General features: G+C 41.1%; 1 protein-coding gene across 5 annotated transcripts in view; it reads right to left on the bottom strand.

Annotated features, from left to right (window-relative positions):
• The window catches only part of LOC140725192 (junctophilin-1-like), a 153,607-nt gene that overhangs the window by 73,572 nt on the left and 58,477 nt on the right, over nt 1-21,558 (bottom strand). For all 5 annotated transcript variants that reach the window (XR_012098298.1, XM_073040335.1, XM_073040327.1 and 2 more), the window contains exon 3: nt 1,040-1,158. Coding sequence is in view for 4 of the 5 variants with exons in the window: in XM_073040335.1 (XP_072896436.1) it covers nt 1,040-1,158 (119 nt within the window). In the remaining variant the exon portion in view is untranslated. The remainder of the gene's footprint in view (nt 1-1,039; nt 1,159-21,558) is intronic.

Raw genomic sequence — 21,558 nt, 5'->3', positions numbered from 1 at the left:
ATCAAAAGCCTTGCATATGGATAATTTCTACAATATGGAGGATTATGAAACCTGAACCAGCATTAGTTAAAAAGAGTCAACAAGAAAAATAGTTGGTGGACTGAGTCCAAATGCCCAGAAGTTAATTAGGATTCAGAGAAAAAGGAAAGTTGCAAGCGAAGACAGACTGTTTATTAAAAGTCAGTCAAGTGCACAGGTTATTTCGTTAAATGACATATGCCCAGAAACTATTTGAAAATGCATTATGTAACCAAAGTGGCCTTGGACTTGCACCAGGAGCAATACTGCATTCGCAACCATGATGTAAAAACACCCGAATCTTTTCAATTTACATTGTAAATTTGATTACTTAATTTTCAGTTAATGGTGCATGTGTATTCCTGACAACATTATGCATTAAACAAAGAGCAAAGCACACTTGGAAAGTATACTGGTAATTTGTAACATCTGTTGGATATGGGGTTTACCATGACAACCAACAGATATCCTGATAGCTACTGGTGCCTCGTTTGTATGCAGAGAGAGGGTTCACATGGGAAATTACACAACATACAGAAAACCAACAGGCAAGAAAATAAAAGATTCTCTCCAATATAGGTCTCAGCTTTCTAATGCTGTTGTTCAATTTAAATCTTTTAGATATTAACTGTTGTGACCACAGTTTTGATTCATTTGTTGTGATCAGAAAACAGGTTTGCAATGTAGCAATTACCGGAATACAGATTTCAGAAATATGAATAAAGTATTAGTTTCAAATATTGTAGTTAGATATTTGAGATTCATCAAAATTGATTCTATAAGAAATTAGTTCAACAGAAAAGATTCATATAACAATTACAGCATGGAAACAGGCCATCTCAGCCCTTCCCGTCCGTGCAGAACAATCCCAATTCAATCCCAATTGTTATCACAACTGGTGCATCACTTCATTTCAAAATTGCATGTCGTGAAGTACCAGATTTCCAACTTGTGATTATAAATAAAATTTGAACCCATCTTCTGAATAGTTTCTTTTGTGTGTCAAAATGTAGGAGTTTACCTGGCTGGCAGAAGGTGGGGGACAATTCCCTGGCAACTCCCCTTGCGATGTCGGATTCCTGGCGAGCCGCTTGTGCGGCAGCATCTGCTGCATCAGCTTTGGCCCTTGCGTGTGCGGTTCTGCAGAGAGAGGAAAAAGGTGTCAGCTAGATAGCGGCGGATCTCCTAGACATCAATTTCGGCTCGATGAGGAATCACGTTCCAGGAGGGCTCGCCACGATGCTTTGTATCCCTCAACTACAAAAAAGACAAGAATATGAACGGAGCGATGTTACAATTTGCCCCCGACAAACAGGAGCAAAAAAAAAAAATGCTGTTTTGAATAAAAGCTTTTTTTTACTGTTTAAAGAGAATTATTTGTATCAATTCCAAAAATTAAGAACAACATCATTTGGTTTATTTATATCAATATATGTTATGTAAGAACGTAATGAAAAACAATTTCAAGTAAACAATATATTTGATATACGCCTTTGATGTTGCGCCGTGCTTCTCACAGATTTGCTGGCTTCAGCACTTTTTATTTGAAATACCTTTGTCACTGGGTAATTTTACAGAATTAGAAGAAGAAAGGACATGCTTGGACCTTGCTTTCCTTGGTGCACTTGCCAAGAAATGCGTGAAATGTTAAGACTAGTTCTCTGATCACAATAAGCCAAGTAACTGAGAGCATTAGAGAGAAAATTGGACTCAGGTTCCCAACAAGTTGTAAACACACCTGCACAGAGCTTGAAAAAGACTGGGAAGTGTGCTGTGCTCCAGTCAATATTGCCCAGTACATGACGGGAATGCTCGGATTGTGTGATCTTTAATCCAAATTATCAAAAGCTGATACTGTAAGAGATGGGGAGTTAAAAAAATTGCTATTTATTTATATTTGCATTTGCACAGTTTGTTGTCCATTGACTTTGTTTACAGTTACTGTTCTATAGATTTGCTAAGTATGCCCGCAGTTTTAAAAGAAGTCCCAGGGTTGTTGTACATGGTGATATGTATATACTCTGATAATAAATTTTACTTTGAACTTTGAAATTAACTTTCCTCAGTATTGTCTTTCGGACTTCTAGGAGATAGCAGTTTCAACACAAACACAGCTGCTCTGGCCTTTATTAAGCTGGACAGAGACAATGCCGTCATTGAAGATTAAAGATGTGGCATGTATCCAAATAGCTCGCCTACATACCTTTTGGCATGCAATGAAGTGGACTGCCCTGCACTGTTAAATCCATTTTACAATAGTACACGTTGAATTGTGGTAGAGCGGACACGGCTGAAAGAAAGAGGCATCACAAATACGACGCTGTCATGGCGTAAGCTGGAGAGGTAGTAGTTCAATGGTCTTACTATCCTGACAAAGTCCTTCCCAAGAAGATATGGATTGATTTGCTGGAGAGGAAGCTGGAATGGATGATGAATCTGGACACCCTGATCACTTTGTACTATCAAACCTGATGTCCATAAGACAGCAGTCAAACAAACTCAAGATTAGGCCAACAACTGGCAAAATCAAAATTCTAGGCTTGCTTCTCTGCTGCACTTTAAGGTGATGATTCAAATATTTTAAACCTTGCCATAGGGTTGAGCTGCTTACTGTTTCACCCTCGCAAACAGAAAAAACCATGGGATGGGGACGCACACCCATTAAGCCTCCATCCATTGAACAAACTGACAGGTAGTCCTAGGCTTTGAGTCCCCTGCTCCAGCCTGTTGCCTGTGTCTTCCGGTTCTCTTAGTGACAAAAAATCTCTTAATCTCAGCTTCAGCGCATTTCATTCACAAATACCTGGGTCAGAGAGTTCGGATTGCTTAATTATTATTATTATTATTTTCTCTCTTTTGTATTTGCAGTTTGTTGTCTTTTGTCCATTGGTTGTTTGTCCACATTGTTGGGTGATATTTTCAGAATCAGGATTAGGTTTAATATCACTGGCATATGTTGTAAAATTAGTTGTTATGTGGCAGCAGTACAGTGCAATACATAAACAATAAATACTGTAAATTACAGTAAGCATTACAGAAAATACTGTAATTCTTAATTACATATATAAAACTGTTTATATATATATTTATTTTAAAAGTTAAAATAAACAAGTGTGCAAAAAAATGAAAGCGAAGCACGAAGTAGTGAAGTGGTGTTCATGGGTTCAATGTCCATTCAGAAATCTGATGGCAGAGGGGAAAGGGCTATTTGTTGATTCTAACTGTTGGATTTACTGAGTATGCCTGCACAAAAACAGATCTCACAGTGACAAACATGTACTTTGATAACAAATTTACTTTGAACTTTGAATTAAATTTCTCCTTATCCCACTCTCAACTGTCTGAAGTGTGGACTATGTCACCTCACTCTTTAATAAAAAGGCAGGCTGGTGGTTTCACAACCATTTCTGTTTCATTTGTTATTAACTTTGCTCCTTGAATCTAAAATATGGTGAAGGGATTTAAAATGATCTGCTGCACATGAAATTGACCAGCCCTTTAAATCCCAGTCCAGTAACAGTGATCATGATACTATTGTGCTCACTCAAAATCCCGCATTGATCAGAGTGAAGGGTTTCTTTTTAGTCCTGACGAAGGGTTTCGACCTGAAACGTTGACTGCTTTTTTCAACGGATACTGCCCGTCCTGCTGAGTTCATCCAGCTTTATTGTACGTATTGATCAGATTTCAATTTCTCAGTTCTCAGTTGGGACTTGAATTTGTGCCTCTGTTTTTTTATCCAGACTTCGATGGATAAGGTCCAATATTTTAACATCATATTATTACCTCAATGTGAAGGAGCTTCAGCTATCAGCTGGGAGCAGTAAAGTCAACCTCTGCATTTGTCACATCTGTGGCACCAGCAGTTCTCTGGGTGGGATGTTTATCACAAGATAAAAATGGTGTCCCATTTAGAATCCTACAAGAAGTTGTGGATACAGACCAGTCCATCACGGGTAAAGCCCTCCCCACCACTGAGCACATCTATACAGAGTGTTGTCGCCAAAAGCAGCATCCATCAGAAGCAACCCCCACCACCCAGGTCATGCTCTCTTCTCCCTGCTGCCATCAGGAAGAAGGTACAGGAGCCTCAGGACTTGCACCACCAGGTTCAGAAACAGTTATTACCCCTCAACCGTCAGGCTCTGGAACCAGAGGGAATAACTTCACTTGCCCCACCACTGAAATTTTCCCACAACTCTTCATCTCATGTTCTTGATATTCATTGTTTGCTTGCTTATTAATTGATTGATTATTATTATTTCTCTTTTCCTTTCTTTTTGTATTTGTACGGTTTGTTGACTTTTGTGTACGGATTATTTACCTTTCATTGATTCTGTTATGGTTATGTATTTATGGAGTACACCCATGGGAAAATAAATCTCTAGGTTGTATATGTTGAAATATATGTACTTTGATAATAAATTTACATTGGACTTTGACCATAAGAGAAACAAAGCAAATGAAATCAGTGACTAAATAGTCTGGTTTGCTGTGGTTGACTGGGCATAAGAAGAACGCCCAGTTATCTTTAGAAATGACATGTCACCTCTGATGTCAGCAAAACAAAAGAGGTGGTCATTGACTTCAGGAAGGGGGCTGTGCACTTGCCTCTGTCTTCATCAATGGTGCTGAGGTTGAGAGAGTGCTTCACTGTCCTAGGAGTGACCATTACTTATAGTCTTTCCTGGTCCAAACATGTAGATGTCATGGCCAAGAAAGTTTACCAGCACCTCTACTTCCCCAGGAGGCTGATGAAATTTGGCTCTCCCCATTGACCCATACCAATTTTCTATTGATCTACCATGGAAAAGTAACCTAGCTTTATGTATAAGTTTGGTATGGTTACCGTTCTGCACGTGATGACAAGAAACTGTGGATTCAACACAGTAATCAGCTTCTCTCTAATGAACTCTCTCTTATCTTCTCACTGCCTCAGTAAAGCAGCCGGCATTATCAAATACCCCACCCAGCTCAGACATTCTCGTTTCACCCCTCTCTCATTGGGCAGAAGGTACAAAAGCCTAGAAGCATGTACCACCAGGCTCAAAGACAGCTTCTAACCCGCTATTATAAATCTATTAAATTGTTCCTTAGTATCATAAGATGGACTCATGACCTCACAATCTACCTCGTTATGACCCTACCCGCACTGCACTTTCTCTGTAGCTGTTGCGCTTTAATCCGCACTCTGTTTTTTGTTTCACCTTATTCTACCTCAATGCACTGTTGCAATGATTTGATCTGTAAGACCAGCATGCAAAACAAACTTTTTGCTCTGCCTCGGAACGTGTGACAATAAGAAACCAATTCCAACTCTTTATGGTAAAAAAACTCATAAACCCTCAGTTTGGCATCAGTTCCAAAATACAACACTCACAGTAGAACAACATTCTTTCAATCCTGTTTTGACGTGCTAAGCATAGGTAAAATTGGCCCATCTGTAAACAGGTTTTCATCTTCTAGCAGAAGTAACAAAAGTACTTGTATATTGTATACATGAACCACCTGCTTTAAAGAGTATGTTTTGAATAAACAGGGTAAATTGTGTTTGCTAAAGATTCACAAGTACCTTTGAGAAACAGTATCAATAAATTTGAAATAATTGCTCACTACAGATTTGTAATTTGCATTCCTTTAGTGTGATAAGTAATGATCGACGTGGCTGTGGATAATACTGATATCATCAGGAAAACACTGAAGCAGAGTTAGGATATTTTGCCCGTCAAGCCTGTACCGCCATTAGATCTTGGCTAACTTATTTTCCCTCTCCCACGAGCAATGTGGTAGTGCGGTGGCCAGAACATTGCCCTACAACAGCAGCTGTAAGACTGGGGTTCAAATCCCACTGCAGTCAACAAAGAGCCCGCACACTCGCCCCACAACCTCGTGAGCCTCAATGGGTCCCAAGTATAATTGGCAGTTAAGTGACATTTATTTCCTGAGGTGAAGTATTTGATGCAAATGGTTATCCCTGGGATAACATAGCTAAATTAATTTACATACAACAAAGGATGTGACTGAAAGTTGGACCAGAGTAAACTATGTTGGCCAACTACACGGCAGGGTGTTAATGGAAAGAATTTCCTTTCCGTTGTAGATGGAAAGTGGTATGTAGATGGTCTTTGGCAGGAAAATTCTATTCAATTTTTCAACATTTTAATACATTTTCCTTAAATTCTAAAGATTAAGTGAAATAAAGTAACAAAAGAAATGCAGTTGTGATACAGGCAATATTTAAGTCGTATAATCCTTGGGTCCAATCCCCAGTCAGCCTGATCCCTCCTCCCAACACCTCCCACCCACTCTATCCGGCACACAGGCTTCCAATCTCTATCCTCCCTTTGCCTCTCCAACCGCAGAACTGGACAGGGCCCAGATTCCTTAATGAAAATACTTTTACAAGTATTATTATTTACTTTACTTACTGCATCTACTCCAGTAACTCACTAATACAAACTCTCTCTACAACGACAGCTATTTTCTTCTGAGAATTTTCACTGAAGTGACAATTAGGAAATGCTCAACTCGAGAGTTGGGTGGAGAGGGATAGAAAGACATCTGGTAATGTTCTGATGTTCTGGCCAAGTGCTCAGTTGTTTCACACCTATAAAGTGCCAGGAAATGGACTGACATTATCAGTTTCTATTGTGGGATTTTGCTGATAGCATGCTTCAATGGATTTGGATCATCATGAAAGAAAATGAAAATGTAATGAATGTGAAAGCTATAGATTTATTGCTAGCTATGTGATATTCAAGTACTTTTTAAATGTTATCTGAATTTAGGAGTGGATTAATGACCGCATTCCTTGGTTTGTAACATTTCAGAAAATAAATTCTACAATCTGTGGTGTTGAAAATGATATTAAAGGATATTGTGTTTATGGTCTGTGGGCTTTTTCATCGCCTGTTCCTTTTCCGTTTTGTGGTGCGAGGGGAAGATGTTTGGGGGTTGAAGTTCTGTTGGTTGTTTTTGTGCGGGGGAGGGGTTGCTTTTTGGGGACCGATGTTCCTGTTCCGTTTTGTCTGGGTAGAGGGTGATTTTGGGAGGTTGATGATCGGGATGCTGTTCTTCTTTGTTTGGGGAGGGTGGGTTTGATGTTCCTCTCTGAACAACTTTCACGTTCTTTCTTTCTTTTGTGGCTATCTGGAGAAGACAAATTTCAGAGTTGTGTATGGATATATGCTTTGATAATAAATGAACCTTTGAAAGCAATATGTTGTGATTTATGATTCAGAAGTGTTGGACAAGACAAAATTCAGTTCTTATTAAAGCCTTATTTAGTATAACACAAAAACTTCACACAGAATATTACAGCTTCAAAATTAAGTACGGGAACATTTTGGAAATCCTTGGTTGAAAGATCAGGCCAATCTTAATGGAAAAGAGAAATACAGTTAGAAGAGATATTTATGGAGGGCATTCCAGCTGATAATGGTAATGATTAAAAGCATGAAGATTTAAAATGTTAATGCTATGCTCGTGTAGATATTGACTTTGATCACACTGTCTGCACAACTTAATAATTCTGATGTGGAACATTAACATACAGTTACATCATGCACAATTTCTCTGCTTTTATCTGTAGCAGCAGGTCTTGCCGAAGGACAAAAGTTTCAATAAACAAAGACTGAACCACAGAACATCAGTACAGCCAGGAGCAATAGGATGGGCTAAACCTGGGGAAATGCCAAAGGACGAGAATGTAGATGTGAACAAGAAGATCTCAGTGGAATGGTGACATCAGGCATTCAACACAGAAGCTGGCAGAAAGGATACCACAATGGCAAGATCGTGTGACGGCCACTGCCAGTCTGTATCTGATATTAATTGACAGCATTTGACACAGAAGCAATATAAGCTATTCCAGCCAACTATCCACGAAAGCAGTAGACCCAGCCAGCTATTCATTAAAGCAGCCAGCCATCTATTAAAACAATCAATCTCCATTAATAAACAAGTTCAATTCTTATAACTGAGCTGCCAGATGTCAGATAAACTGGTAATCATTAGAACCACCTCAGCAACAAACTATTTCTTAAGAACAAAGATTCAAGATTGTTTATTGTCATTAATCGGTACACAAGAGTAAATGATTGATACTCTGAATCTGATGCAGGATTAAAAAAAAACACAACAAAAAAGACGAAAAATCTGAATACATAAGATTAGCTTATAGACTGGGTAGATGTACATAAAATAACGCTAGATACAGGAGTATTTGCACACAAGGTGACTCTGACAGGAAATGATATAGTAGTAGTGGGAGGTGTAGTGGGGTGGGTTAATGGATGGAAGTGTTGATCAGCCTGATGGACTTCGCTTCTATTAAAACTGGCCCTTACTTCTATTAACGGGTACAGCGCACTGCTCTTAATCAGTTGGAAGCTTAGATTAAGAGACAAAGGAAAACTAAGAATACAACACTTGGAATCTGATATTTATAAAACCCTCTAAAATACTTTATATTCCAATGTCTCACATTATAACAGTATTCATTTCCACAGGGTTTGTTCAGCAGTACTTCATTTGCAATGCTTGTCCAAAATAGATAGCAAATATAGATCATAACCACATTACAACTTACTGCCACTAACAGCATTTTAATGGTGCGGGAGACAGCAAAGAGCCAACTGTTGAGCAGTGCAGTTTGAGACAGCAATGATAGAATATGTCTTTAATCGTTCTTCTGGCCCCATTTAAAGTTGCTTTACCATTTACAAATGTAATCCTGAGAGCCATTAGCTTTGGCACTACCTTAGTGGTTGAATTCAGCTCTGTCGGCATCATCTGAATGAATTGACTGGTGCACAAGAAATCTATTTTTATTTGTTGCAAGCTGGGTCTTGCCACAGGTCAAATCCCTTCCATACCAAGGCATAAGCTCACATATGAAACAAATATATTTAGTTTAATGTTTTCCGTAAGCTAGCAGCCAATAATAGTCAATAGCTTTAAACTATGATGAATATTGGAAATGAATTGCTAGCTTAATTGTGAACTGTTTATTAGAATAGCGCATTTTGGAAAATGTTTTCAAAAATCTAACCGTGATGATTATTGGAAGAGAACAGGATTATCTTGGAATTTTAGAGATGTTATCTAGAAGTCCACTCTACTGGGTCTCCAGATAAAAACAAACTGAACATTTAAGGTTGCTAAATTTAGAAACATGCTAGTTGGAGTTATAAAGAGACCTAATCTACACACACTAATGGCAAAGCTGCTACTTAAAATGCCAAAATTCCTCTTATACCAGTCTGCAATACTTCCTCAATGAAAGACAGCCATTATTCAAATGCATACCATTTTCAGTTTATTGAAAGCACAACCAAATTTGGACGTGGTTGGGACTGATAGTATTTACTGTATGGGTACAGACAAATCCTTCCAATTGATCCACGTCTGGTGTTTTTCTCCAAACAAGTTACCACCCACTTTATTATCATATCTTTCTCTTCCTCTTACTGATGTTTCTATTAAAATCAGCTATTACTTAGTTCTTGACTCAAAACCATGGGCAGGAATACAGAGGGTGTGGCATTGCTCTGTTGGTAAAAAAATTAAATTAAATCATTAGAAAGAGGTTACATAGGGTCAGAAGGTGTTGAATCGCTGTGGATAGAGCTAAGGAACTGCAAGGGTAAAATAACCCTTATGGGAGTTGTATACAGACCCCCCAAAGATGTGGTCTACAGGTTACAATGGGAGATAGAAAATGCATGCCAAAAAGGCAATGTTACAATAGTCACAGGGGATTTCAACATGCAGACAGATAGGGAAAATCAGGGTGGTGCTGAATTCCAGGAAGGGGAGTTTCTAGAATGCCTACAAGATGGCTCCTTAGAGCAGTTCATGGTTGAGCCCACTAGAGGAACAGCTATTCTGGATTGGGTGTTGTGGAATGAACCAGAATTGATTTGAAAGCTAAAGGTAAAAGAACCCAAGTGATCATAATATGATCAAATTTTCCTTGAAATTTGAGGAGAAGCTAAAGTCAGACATATCAGTATTACAGTGGAGTAAAGGAAGTTACAGAGGCATGAGAGAGGAGTTGGCCAGAATTGATCAGAAAAGAACACCGGCAGGGATGATGGAGAGCAGCAATGGCTGGAATTTCTAGAAGCAACTTGGAAGGTGCAGGATATAGACATCCCAAATGGGAAGAAAGATTCTAAAAGCATTTAAATACGAACATAAGGCAATTAAAAAGTAATTAAGAAGGTAAAGATGGAACACAAAAGTAAGCTAGTCAATAATATTAAAGAGGATATCAAAAGTTTCTTCAGATACATAAAGTGTAAAAGGGAGGTGAGAGTGGATATCAGTCCACTGGAAAATGATCATGGACAAGTAATGGGGGGACAAGGAAATAGTGGATGAACTGAATAAGTATTCTGCATCAGTCTTCACCATACTTCATAGCAGTATGGTGGAAGTCCCAGGTGTCAGGGGTCATGAAGTGTCTGAAGTTACCATAACTAGAGAGAAGGTTCTGGGGAAACTGTAAGTTCTGAAGGTAGATAAGTCACCTGGACCAGATGGACCATACCCCAGGATTCTGAAAGAGATAGCTGGAGGGATTGTGGAGGTATTACTAACGATCTTTCAAGAATCACTAGACTCTGAAATGATTCCAGAAGACTGGAAAATTGCAAATATCACTCCACTCTTGAAGAAACGAGAAAGGCAAAAGAAAGGAAATTATAGGCCAGTTAGTCCGACCTCTAACAGTTGGGAGGATGTTGGAGTCGATTGTTAAGGACATTGTTTCGGGGTACTTGAAGCACATGATAAAATGGACTATACCCAGCATGGTTTCGTCAAGGGAAAATCTTGCTCGACAAATCTGTTGGAATTCATTGAAGAAATAACAAGGAGGATAGACAAAGGAGAATTGGTTGGTGTTGTGTACTTGGATTTTCAGAAGGCCTTTAATAAGGTGTCATACATGAGGCTGCTTAACAAGCTAAGAGCCCATGGTATTATAGGAAAGATTCTTGCATGGATAAAGCAGTGGCTGACTGGCAAGAGGCAAAGAGTGGTAATAAAGGGAGCCTTTTCTGAGTGGCTGCTTGTGATTAGTAGTGTTCCATGGGGGTCTGTGTTGGGACTGATTCCTTTTAAGTTATATGTCAATGATTTCGATGAAATTGATGGCTTTGTTGCAAAGTTTGCAGACGATACAAAGATAGGTGGAGGAGCAGGTAGTTTTGAGGAAATAGGGAGACTACAGAAGGACAGACAGATTAGAAGAAGTGGCAGATGGAATACAGTGTCAGGAAGTGTATGGTCATGCACTTTGGTAGAAGAAATGAAGGAGTTGACTATTTTCTAAATGGAGAGAATTACAAAAAAACTGAAGTGCAAAAGAATTTAGGAGTCCTTGTGCAGGATTCCCTAAAGGTTAATTTGAAAGTTGAGTCCACGGTGAGGAAGGCAAATATGATGTTAGCAGGAGGTTCATGAAAATAATTCCAGGATTAAACACTTGTCATATAAAGAGCATTTGATGGGTCTGTATTTACTAGAATTCAGAAGAATGAGGTGACCTAATTGAAACCTATCAAATGGTGAAAGGCCTTGATAGAGTGAATATGGAAATGATGTTTCCTATGGTGGAAGTATCTAAGACCAAGGGATGCTGTCTCAAAATGGATGGGTGTCCTTTTAGAGCAGAGATGATGGGGAAATTCTTAAGCCAGAGAGTGGTGAATCTGTGGAATTCGTTGCCACAGGCATCTGTGGAGGCAAAGTCTTTAAATATATTTACATTTACTTTTGAGATTGATAAGATTCTTGATTAGTCAGGGCATGAAGGGATACAGGGAGAAGGCAGGAAACTGGGGCTGAGAGGAAAATCGGACTAGCAATGATGAAATGGCGGAGCAGATTCGATGGGCCAAATGGCCTAATTCTGCTCCTATATTTTATGGTCTTATAGCCTAACCATTCAATCCCTCATGTTGAGTTGGATTAGAACATACCACTGGTTATGAAAGCATCTGACTTTCTTCCAAGCTACACTTTTGAACCTGCAATCAGATTTTAGAATCAGAATCAGAATCAGGTTTATTATCATCGGCCTGTGGCGTGAAATTTGTTAACTTAGCAGCAGCAGTTCGATGCTAGCATAATACAAAAGAAAAAAAAACCAATAAAAATAATTATAAATAAATAAGTAAATCAATTACAGTATACATATATTGAATAGGTTAAAATGTGCAAAACAAAATATTGTATATTAAAAAAAAAGTGAGGTAGTGTCCAATGGTTCAGTGTCCATTTAGAAATTGGATGGCAGAGGGGGAGAAGCTGTTCCTGAATCGCTGAGTGTGTGCCTTCAGGCTTCTGTATCTCCTACCTGATGGTAACAGTGAGAAAAGGGTGAGCCCTGGGTGCTGGAAGTCCTTAATAATGGACGCTACCTTTCTGAGACACCGCTCCCTAAAGATGTCCTGGGTACTTTGTGGGCTAGTACCCAAGATGGAACTGAATAGATTTACAACCCTCTGCAGCTTCTTTTGGTCCTGTGCAGTAGCCCCTCCATACCAGACAGTGATACAGCCTGCATGGTGCTGCACGGTACATCTATAGAAGTTTTTGAGTGTATTTGTTGACATGCCAAATCTCTTCCAACTCCTAATGAAGTGTAGCCGCTGTCTTGCCTTCGTTATACCTCGATATGTTGGGACCAGGTTAGAGATCTTGACAACCAGGAACTTGAAGCTGCTCACTCTCTCCACTTCTGATCCCTCTGTAAGGATTGGTATGTGTTCCTTCGTTTTACCCTTCCTGAAGTCCACTATCAGCTCTTTCATCTTACTGATGTTGAGTGCCTGGCTGTTGCTGCGACACAACTCCACTAGTTGGCATATCTCACTCCTGTACACCCTCTCATCGCCCTGAGATTCTACCAACAATGGTTGTATCGTCAGCAAATTTATAGATGGTATTTCAGCTGTGCTTAGCCGCACAGTCATGTGTATACAGAGAGTAGAGCAGTGGACTAAGCACACACCCCTGAGGGGCGCCAGTGTTGATCATCCACGAGGGTAATATGTTATCACCAATCCACACAGATTGTGGTCTTCCGGTTAGTAAGTCAAGGATCCAATTGCAGAGGGAGGTACAGAGGCCCAGGTTCTACAACTTCTCAGTCAGGATTGTGGGAATGATGGTATTAAATGCTGAGCTATAGTTGATGAACAGCATCCTGACATAGATGTTTATGGTGTCCAGGTGGTCTAAAGCCGTGTGGAGAGCCATTGAGATTTCATCTGCTGTTGACCTATCGTAGCAATAGGCAAATGCAATGGGTCCAGGTCCTTGCTGAGGCAGGAGTTCAGTCTAGTCATGACCAAACTCTCAAAGCTTTTCATCACTGGAGATGTGAGTGCTACCGGGCGATAGTCATTAAGGCAGCCCACATTATTCTTCTTAGGCACTGGTATAATTGTTGCCTTTTTGAAGCAAGTGGGAACGTCCGGCCATAGCAGTGAGAGGTTGAAAATGTCCTTGAATACTCCCGCTAGCTGGTTGGCACAAGTTTTCAGAGCCTAACCAGGTATTCCATCAGGACCTTCCGCCTTGTGAGGGTTCACCCTCTTTAAAGACAGCCTAACATCGGCCTCTGAGACAGAGATCACAGGGTCATATGTGATATGGTGCAACTCAAACTACCTGCGTCTCAATATCACCAAGACCAAGGAGATGGTGGTGGACTTTAGGAGATCTAGGCCTCATATGGAGCCAGTGATCATTAATGGAGAATGTGTGGAGCAGGTTAAGACCTACAAGTATCTGGGAGTACAGTTAGACAAGAAGCTAGACTGGACTGCCAACACAGATGCCTTGTGCAGGAAGGCACAGAGTCGACTGTACTTCCTAAGAAGGTTGGCGTCATTCAATGTCTGTAGTGAGATGCTGAAGATGTTCTATAGGTCAGTTGTGGAGAGCGCCCTCTTCTTTGTGGTGGCGTGTTGGGGAGGAAGCATTAAGAAGAGGGACGCCTCACGTCTTAATAAGCTGGTAAGGAAGGCGGGCTCTGTCGTGGGCAAAGTACTGGAGAGTTTAACATCGGTAGCTGAGCGAAGGGCGCTGAGTAGGCTACGGTCAATTATGGAAAACTCTGAACATCCTCTACATAGCACCATCCAGAGACAGAGAAGCAGTTTCAGCGACAGGTTACTATCGATGCAATGCTCCTCAGACAGGATGAAGAGGTCAATACTCCCCAATGCCATTAGGCTTTACAATTCTACCGCCAGGACTTAAGAACTTTTTAAAAGCTATTATTAATGCTTTTTGAGATAGTGATTTAGATGCATATCATATTTTTTACTGAGTTAAGTATTGTATGTAATTAGTTTTGCTACAACAAGCGTATGGGACATTGGAAAAAAAGTTGAATTTCCCCATGGGGATGAATAAAGTATCTATCTATCTATCTATCTATCTATCTATCTATCTATCAGGTGCAGCAGGGATCTTTACAGCTGTAGTGGTGTTCTCCCTTTTAAAGCGTGCATAGAAGGTGTTCAGTTCATCTGGTAGTGAAGCATCGCTGCCATTCATGCTATTGGGTTTCACTTTGTGGGAAGTAATGTCCTGCAAACCCTGCCAGAGTTGCCGTACATCCGATGTCGCCTCCAACCTCGTTCGAAATTGTCTCTTCACCTTTGAAATAGCCCTCTGCAGATCATACCTGGTTTTCTGGTACAGGCCTTGGTTGCCAGACTTGAATGCCACAGATCTATCCCTCAGCAGACGACGTACCTCCTGGTTCATCCACGGCTTTTGGTTTGGGAATGCACAGCAAGTCTCTGTAGGCACACACTCATCCACACGGGTTTTAATGAAGTCGGTAACAACTGCAGCATACTCATCCAGATTCAAAGATTAAATCCTGAATACAGTTCAGTCCACTGATTCAAAGCAGTCCAGTGGGCACTCCTGTGCTTCCTTTGTCCATACTGTAGACTGAAAGTCCAATTTCCGATTTAATTATGATGCTATACGTCACTCAGTCTGTTGGGTTCATACTGGCTCCCAGGACAATCCCATCAGTCCCATTCACACCCTCATTTCCTGGTCCCCTAGCAACTAATCCCCTCTCATGCACCCATCATTACACAAAGGGTAATTTATGGTACTTGTTAACTTAAGAGAAACAAAAGAGATTTTGCAGATGGTGGAATACTGGAAGAGCTCAGCAGGTCAGGCAGCATCTATGGAGAGGAAAAAAGAGCGGACATTTTGGGTCAAGACCCTTGTTCAGGACTGGAAAGGGAAAAGGCTGAAGCCAGAATAAAGCAGTGGGGAGAGTTCAAGCTCAAAGGTGATAGGTGAGATGAGGAGAGGGGGTAGTTAACTGGGTGGGGGAGGAGAGACTTTCAGACACCTCCTCTTACTTACCCCTTGAAGAGGACCACACTCGGAACCATCAAAATATTGTCTTCCACAGTATCACCAACCTCACCAACTCTGGAGATCTCCCAACCACTGCCACCAGCATAGTCCCCTTACCCCACACTGTTCGTTTCTACCTCCCTGCAGTAGCTCTAACTACTGAACCACCATGCCTCTAATTGATGATACCCAAGTGATTAGGAATTAATTAATGCAAATGAGATCTTTACCATCGACTGTTAGAATACTGAATACGGGTCACTGCCATCATCACTCAATAAGGATTTAACAAGAAACTTGCAAGTCAGTGACACTTAATCATGGATAATGGTTTTTTATTCAAAAAGCAGGTTGATCTTTTCTAGAAAGCTTAAAATAAATTCTCAGCCTATATAATTTTGACTTGTAAATTAAGTCTACTTGTCAAGTCTCCAATTCTAAAAGTAACAAACTGAGATATCCTACCACTAAACATATCTTTACCCCTTCCCACCGCTTTCCACAGGGATCACTCCCTCCGTGACTCCCTTGTCCATTCATCCCTCCCCACTAATCTCCCTCCTGGCACTCAACCCTGCAAGTGGCTAAAGTGGTAAACCTGCCCTTTCACCTCCTCCCTCACCTCCATTCAGGACTCCAAACAGTCCTTCCCGGTAAGGCAACATTTCACCTCTGAACCCGATGGGTTTGTCTTTTGTGTCTGGTGCTCTCAACGTAGCCTCCTCTACAATGGCGAGACCTATTGTAAACTGGGGTGGGGCCACGCCACCGAGCACCTTGGCTTCATCTGCCAAAAGCAGAGCTTCATTTTAATTCTGATTCTCATTCCTGTGTCCGGTATTTCGGTCCACGGCCTCCACTTGTGCCAAGATGAGGTCACCCTCAGGGTGGAGGAGCAACACTTAATATTCTGTCTGGGTAGCCTCCAACTGACGGCAAGAATAATGATTTCTCCTTCCAGTTGAAAAAAAAACTCCCTCTCCTTTAATTCTATTCCCAACTCTGATCTTTTACCTCTTCTCACCTGCCTATCACTTCTCCTCCTCTTTCCCTTTCTCCTAAGGTCTACTCTCCTCTCAAAACAGGTTCCTTCTCCTCCACCCTTTATCTTCCCCACTCAGCTGGCTTCACCTATCATCTTCTAGCTAGTCTCCTTCCCCGCCCCCAACCTTTTCATTCTGGCGTCTTCCCCCTTCTTTTCCAGTCCTGAAGAAGGGTCTCGGCCCAAACCATCGACTGTTTATTCATCTTCATAGATACTGCTTGACCTGCTGAGTTCCTCCAGCACTTTGTGTATGCTGCTTGAGATATGCAGCTGATGTAACCTTTTCATATGGACTAAAACCATGCAGATTCCATTAACACAAATCAACACAGTACTATCAGACATTACCAACCTGCTTCTAACATATTCCTGTGGAAGAGGCATTGGTAAACTAGACAAGGGCATTGACATTCACTGGCAAACTTAACTCTGAACACCACCGAATGAAGGCAAGGTTGTCCAATAATTGGTTTCTCATTTTGGCTTCTGTGAGATATTTAGACCATAAGACACAGGAGCAGAATTAGGCCATTTGGCCCATCGAGCCTGCTCCGCCATTCAGTCATGACTGATCCTTGTTTTTCTCCTCCTCAAACCCAGTTCCAGGCCTTCTCCTGGTAACCTTTGATGCCACGTCCAATCAAGAACCTATCAATCTCTGCCTTAATTACACCCAAAGACCTGGCCTCCACAGCTGCACATGGCAACAAATTCCACAAATTCACTACTCTCTGGCTAAAGAAATTTCTCCGCATCTCTGTTTTGAAAGGACACCCCTCTATCCTGAGGCTGTGCCGTCCTATCCTAGACTCTTCTACCATGGGAAACATCCTTTCCACATCTACTCTGTCCAGGCCTTTCAACATTCCAAAGGTTTCAATGAGATCCCCTCTCATCCTTCCAGATTCCAGCGAGTACAGATCCAGGGCCATCAAACATTCCTCGTATGACAATCCTTTCATTCCTGGAATAATTTAGTTTCACAGTAAGTGCTTTTTTTAATCGCCTTTTGTTTATTCAGGCCTATTCTGCATTGCTTTTGCAGGCTTCTCTTTGTATACTCATTGTCATTACCTAACAGCATGAGAGCCAAACTGAGTGGCCTAGTATCATTTATGCTGCTAACCTACATTATTGCATATTTGGCCTGTGCAAGATGTTTGAAGAGAACTGCAGTCAAAGAAGCTAATTCATTCAACCACTATATACCTTTCGTGAGTACAAAAATTTGCATATTCAAAGACATCAATGTGTACAGGATTGAGATAGATCAGCTGGTTCAGTGGTGGGTCACAGCAGTAACCTTGTGCTCAATATCAGTAAGACTGTGGACTTCAGGAAGAGGGACCCCACACCAATCCTCATCTAAAGATGAACAGTAGAAAGGGTTCCTGGGTGTCATCATCTCCGAAGATCTACCCTGGGCTCAACTTATCGATGCAATTACAAAGAAGGCAATCCTGCAGCTATATTTCATGGAGTCTGAGGAGACTCGGTATGTCACCAATAACTCTTGCAAATTTCTACAGATGTACCGTGGAGAGCATTCTACCAGGTTGCAACACCATCTGGTTTGGAGGAGCCACTGCACAGGAATGCAAAGAGCTACAGAAAGTTGGAAATTCAGCCAGCTCCTTCATGGGCATTATCCTCCACAGCATCGCGGACACCTTCAAAAGACAATGCCTCTAAAAGGTGGTATCCATCATTAAGGACCTCCATCATTCATCAGGTTCCTGAATGGTCAGTGAGCCCATGTGCACTGTGCAATACATCACTATTATTTTCTTTTTTTGCTTTTTTTTGCACTACTTATTTAATTCAACTCTCTCTCTCTCTCTATATATATATATATATTAATGTAATATACAGCTTTTTATTATTATGTATTGCTGCCACAAAACAACAATTTTCATTATATATATCAGAAATATTAAACTTAATTCTGGTTCACTAGTTTGGCTTATGGGATGGTAGGTTTACCTTGAGACTGATAGGTAGATAGATACTTCATTGATCCCAGTTGAAATTACAGTGTCACAGTAGCATTACAAATATTAGAAAAGTAAGAAAGAATTAAAAAACAAGTTACCTCAAACAGTCTTAACAGGAGGGGTCATCACTTCCCCGACTTGAGGTTAACTCATTATGGAGCCTAATGGCCAAAGGTAAGAATGTTCTCGTACAGTGGTCTTTGGAGCAGCACAGTTGTTCTAGTCTATGACTAAAATTGCTCCTCTGTTCAGCCAAGGTGAAATGCAGAGGGTGAGAAACATTGTCCAGAATTGCCAGGGTGTTCCAGCGGGTCCTTTGTTCTAACAGTGTGTCCAGTTTGACTCCTATAACAGAGGCAGCCTTTGTAATCAGTTTATTGAGCCTGCTGATGCCATCACCCCAACACACCACCACATAGAAGATTGTACTGGTGACAACAGAGTGGTAGAACATGTGAAGGAGAGGCCTGCATACTCTAAAGGACCTCAGTCTCCTTAGGATGTGGAGGTGACTCTGGTCCTTCTTGTACACAGCCTCTGTGTTGGTGCTTCAGGTGCACCCCCCGGTACTTGTAGGTCCTCACCACATCCACATCCTCACCATCAATAGTAACCGGGAGCAAAGCAGGCTTAGTCTTCCTAAAGTCCATCACCATCTCCTTTGTCTTACTAATGTTGAGCTGAAGATGATTCAGCTCACCTGCAACCCCATTTGAGAAAAGTCCTACACCAGGGCCCTGTATTCATCGTTCTGTCCTTCCTTTATACACCCAACTATTGCTGAGTCATCAGAGAATTTCTGCAGACAACTCAGTGCTGTATCTAAAGTCCGAGGTATACAGGGTAAACAGGAATGGAGCCAGTACTGTCCCCTGTGAGGCCCCAGAGCTGATAAAAGCCCTGTCTGACACACAGCTCTGAAGCTGCCAGTTAGGTAGTCCATTATCCAGGATACAATGGAAGTGCCAACCTGCATTGAACGGAGATTTTCTCTCAACAATGAGGACTGTATGGTATTGAAGGCACTTGAGAAATCAAAAAACACGATCCCCACAGTGCTGATCTGCTTATTCAAATGGGAGTAGGCTCTGTTCAGCAGGTAGATGACAGCATTGTTGACTCCAGTGTGCTCCTAGAGGGAAAAAGCAGAGGATCGAGGGCTGATCTGACCAGGGGTTGGAGGTGAGCCAGGACCAGCCTCTTTAGGGTCTTCAGGATGCGTGAGGTCAGGGCCACTGGACTTTTTGTTGGCTCTTCTTGGGTATTGGAGCAACACGTGATGTTTTCCACACAGTCAGGACCCTTTCCAGGGGGAGACTCAGATTGACAATGCGCTGGAGAACTCCACAGAGCTGCTCAGCACACTCCTACAGGACCCTGGGGTTCACACCATTCTGTCCCAATGCTTTACCGGGTTGGAGTTTCCCCAGAGCCCTTTTCACCTGCTCAGTAGTGAAGGTGAGCCCATGATGACTGAGGAGTTGGTGGGGACGATAGCATTTGGTACGTGGAGGTGTGAATGGTAGGTTCTGGGCAAGGAGGGGATGTAGACAGTGGTAGCCGGTGTTGTTCATCCACGTGAGAAGGCTAGGTCTCTTCTCTCTAGAGTAAAAGATAACATCACTGAAATATATAAGATTTCTTAGAGTGTTGGACAGGCTAGATAAAGGATAGGGAGGATATTTCCTCTGAATAACGAATCTGGAACTTGGTCACCGACTCAAAGAGGTAGCCATTGAATGAAGTGAGGAGACATTTCTCCAGTCAGACAGCGGTGAACATTTGGAATTCTCTACTCCAGAGGCCTGTGGAGGTTGAGTCACAGAGTTCATTCAAAATAGAGACGGAGAGACTTTGGTTACTAAATGAAGAGAGACAAACGTAGAGCAGGAAAATGGTTATTGAAGTAGGGGTTTAGGCATGATCAAGTTGAATTATGGAGCAAACATGAGGGAAAACAGTTGCTATTTCTTAATAGGCACTTCTGGCAATTGAGTTCCTTATTGTCCTTGCTTAATCGCTCCTGAACTGAGAAGAGAATTTAGAGTCGACCACATTTTGAGTCTGAAGTCACATATATTCTTGAGAAGTGATGGTGTCAGATTACTTTCCCCAAACGACAATAAAAAACCATGAAGGTTTTTATAATAATCAAATAAATTCATATTCCTGAGACCAGTCTCTTTTATTTATCCTAGCTTTAATTAATTCTTGTATATGAATTCTCCACCTGTCATCGTGGGATACAACTCATCCATCTCAATCAATGGTCCAGAACTCTGCTTGCTGCTCTGGTAACCCGATCAGTAGGCTGCTGTAACACCTAACTAGTTCATTTTGCTTCATAAGCAACAAGTGATATGTATTGGTAAATGTGCAATATTTTCCAAGAACTAATTGCTGTTCTATCTTTAGCAGGTTAATTGCTCATTGTAAATTGACCCGTGATTAGGCTAGTGTTAAATTGGTGGGTTGCTGGGTGGCATGGCTCAAAGGGCTGGAAGGGCCTTACTTCATGCTGTATCTCAATCAATTAAAAAATATATATAAATAAATGTAGTTATTTGGCTTTCAACAAACTGCAAGATTAGCTTTTGAGGCACCGCATGAGAAACCAGAAGATCGCAAGTACAAATGTAGATAAAGCAAAGCCATCAATTAAACAGGATATTTCAATGCTCTCAGACAGTAATTTCAGTGCCCAGAACACTCAGTAACTCATGCTGTTCTGCATGCAAAATAATTTCGGCAGAGCTGTCCCTCCAAACTGCAAGTAAAAATACAACGATTAATGAGCCAACGAGAACAAACACAGACCTTTTTTAATTCAGGCCCATTTTAATTTATGTAATGCTGTACCAATATAAGAGATCATTGCTGCTTCTTCAATTATATCATAAGTCACCATTAAATCAATGCTGGGCAATCTTTACATCCTGTGATATCACAAAAGATCCATTAGTTTTCTGAAATTGAGTAACTTCATAAGTTTCATTTTTGAGTTCTCCTTCTATCTCTGGAATGAGGATTACATACTTTGACAGTGTTTTGTGGGTTCTGAGGTCAGTGAGGGGCAGGAGGCAGCAG

The sequence above is a fragment of the Hemitrygon akajei genome, chromosome 1 (genome assembly GCF_048418815.1).
Source record: "Hemitrygon akajei chromosome 1, sHemAka1.3, whole genome shotgun sequence".
NCBI classification, from domain to species: Eukaryota; Metazoa; Chordata; class Chondrichthyes; order Myliobatiformes; family Dasyatidae; genus Hemitrygon; species Hemitrygon akajei.
The sequence above is the reverse complement of the archived record's forward strand: the minus strand, read 5'-3'. Positions and strand labels throughout refer to the sequence as shown.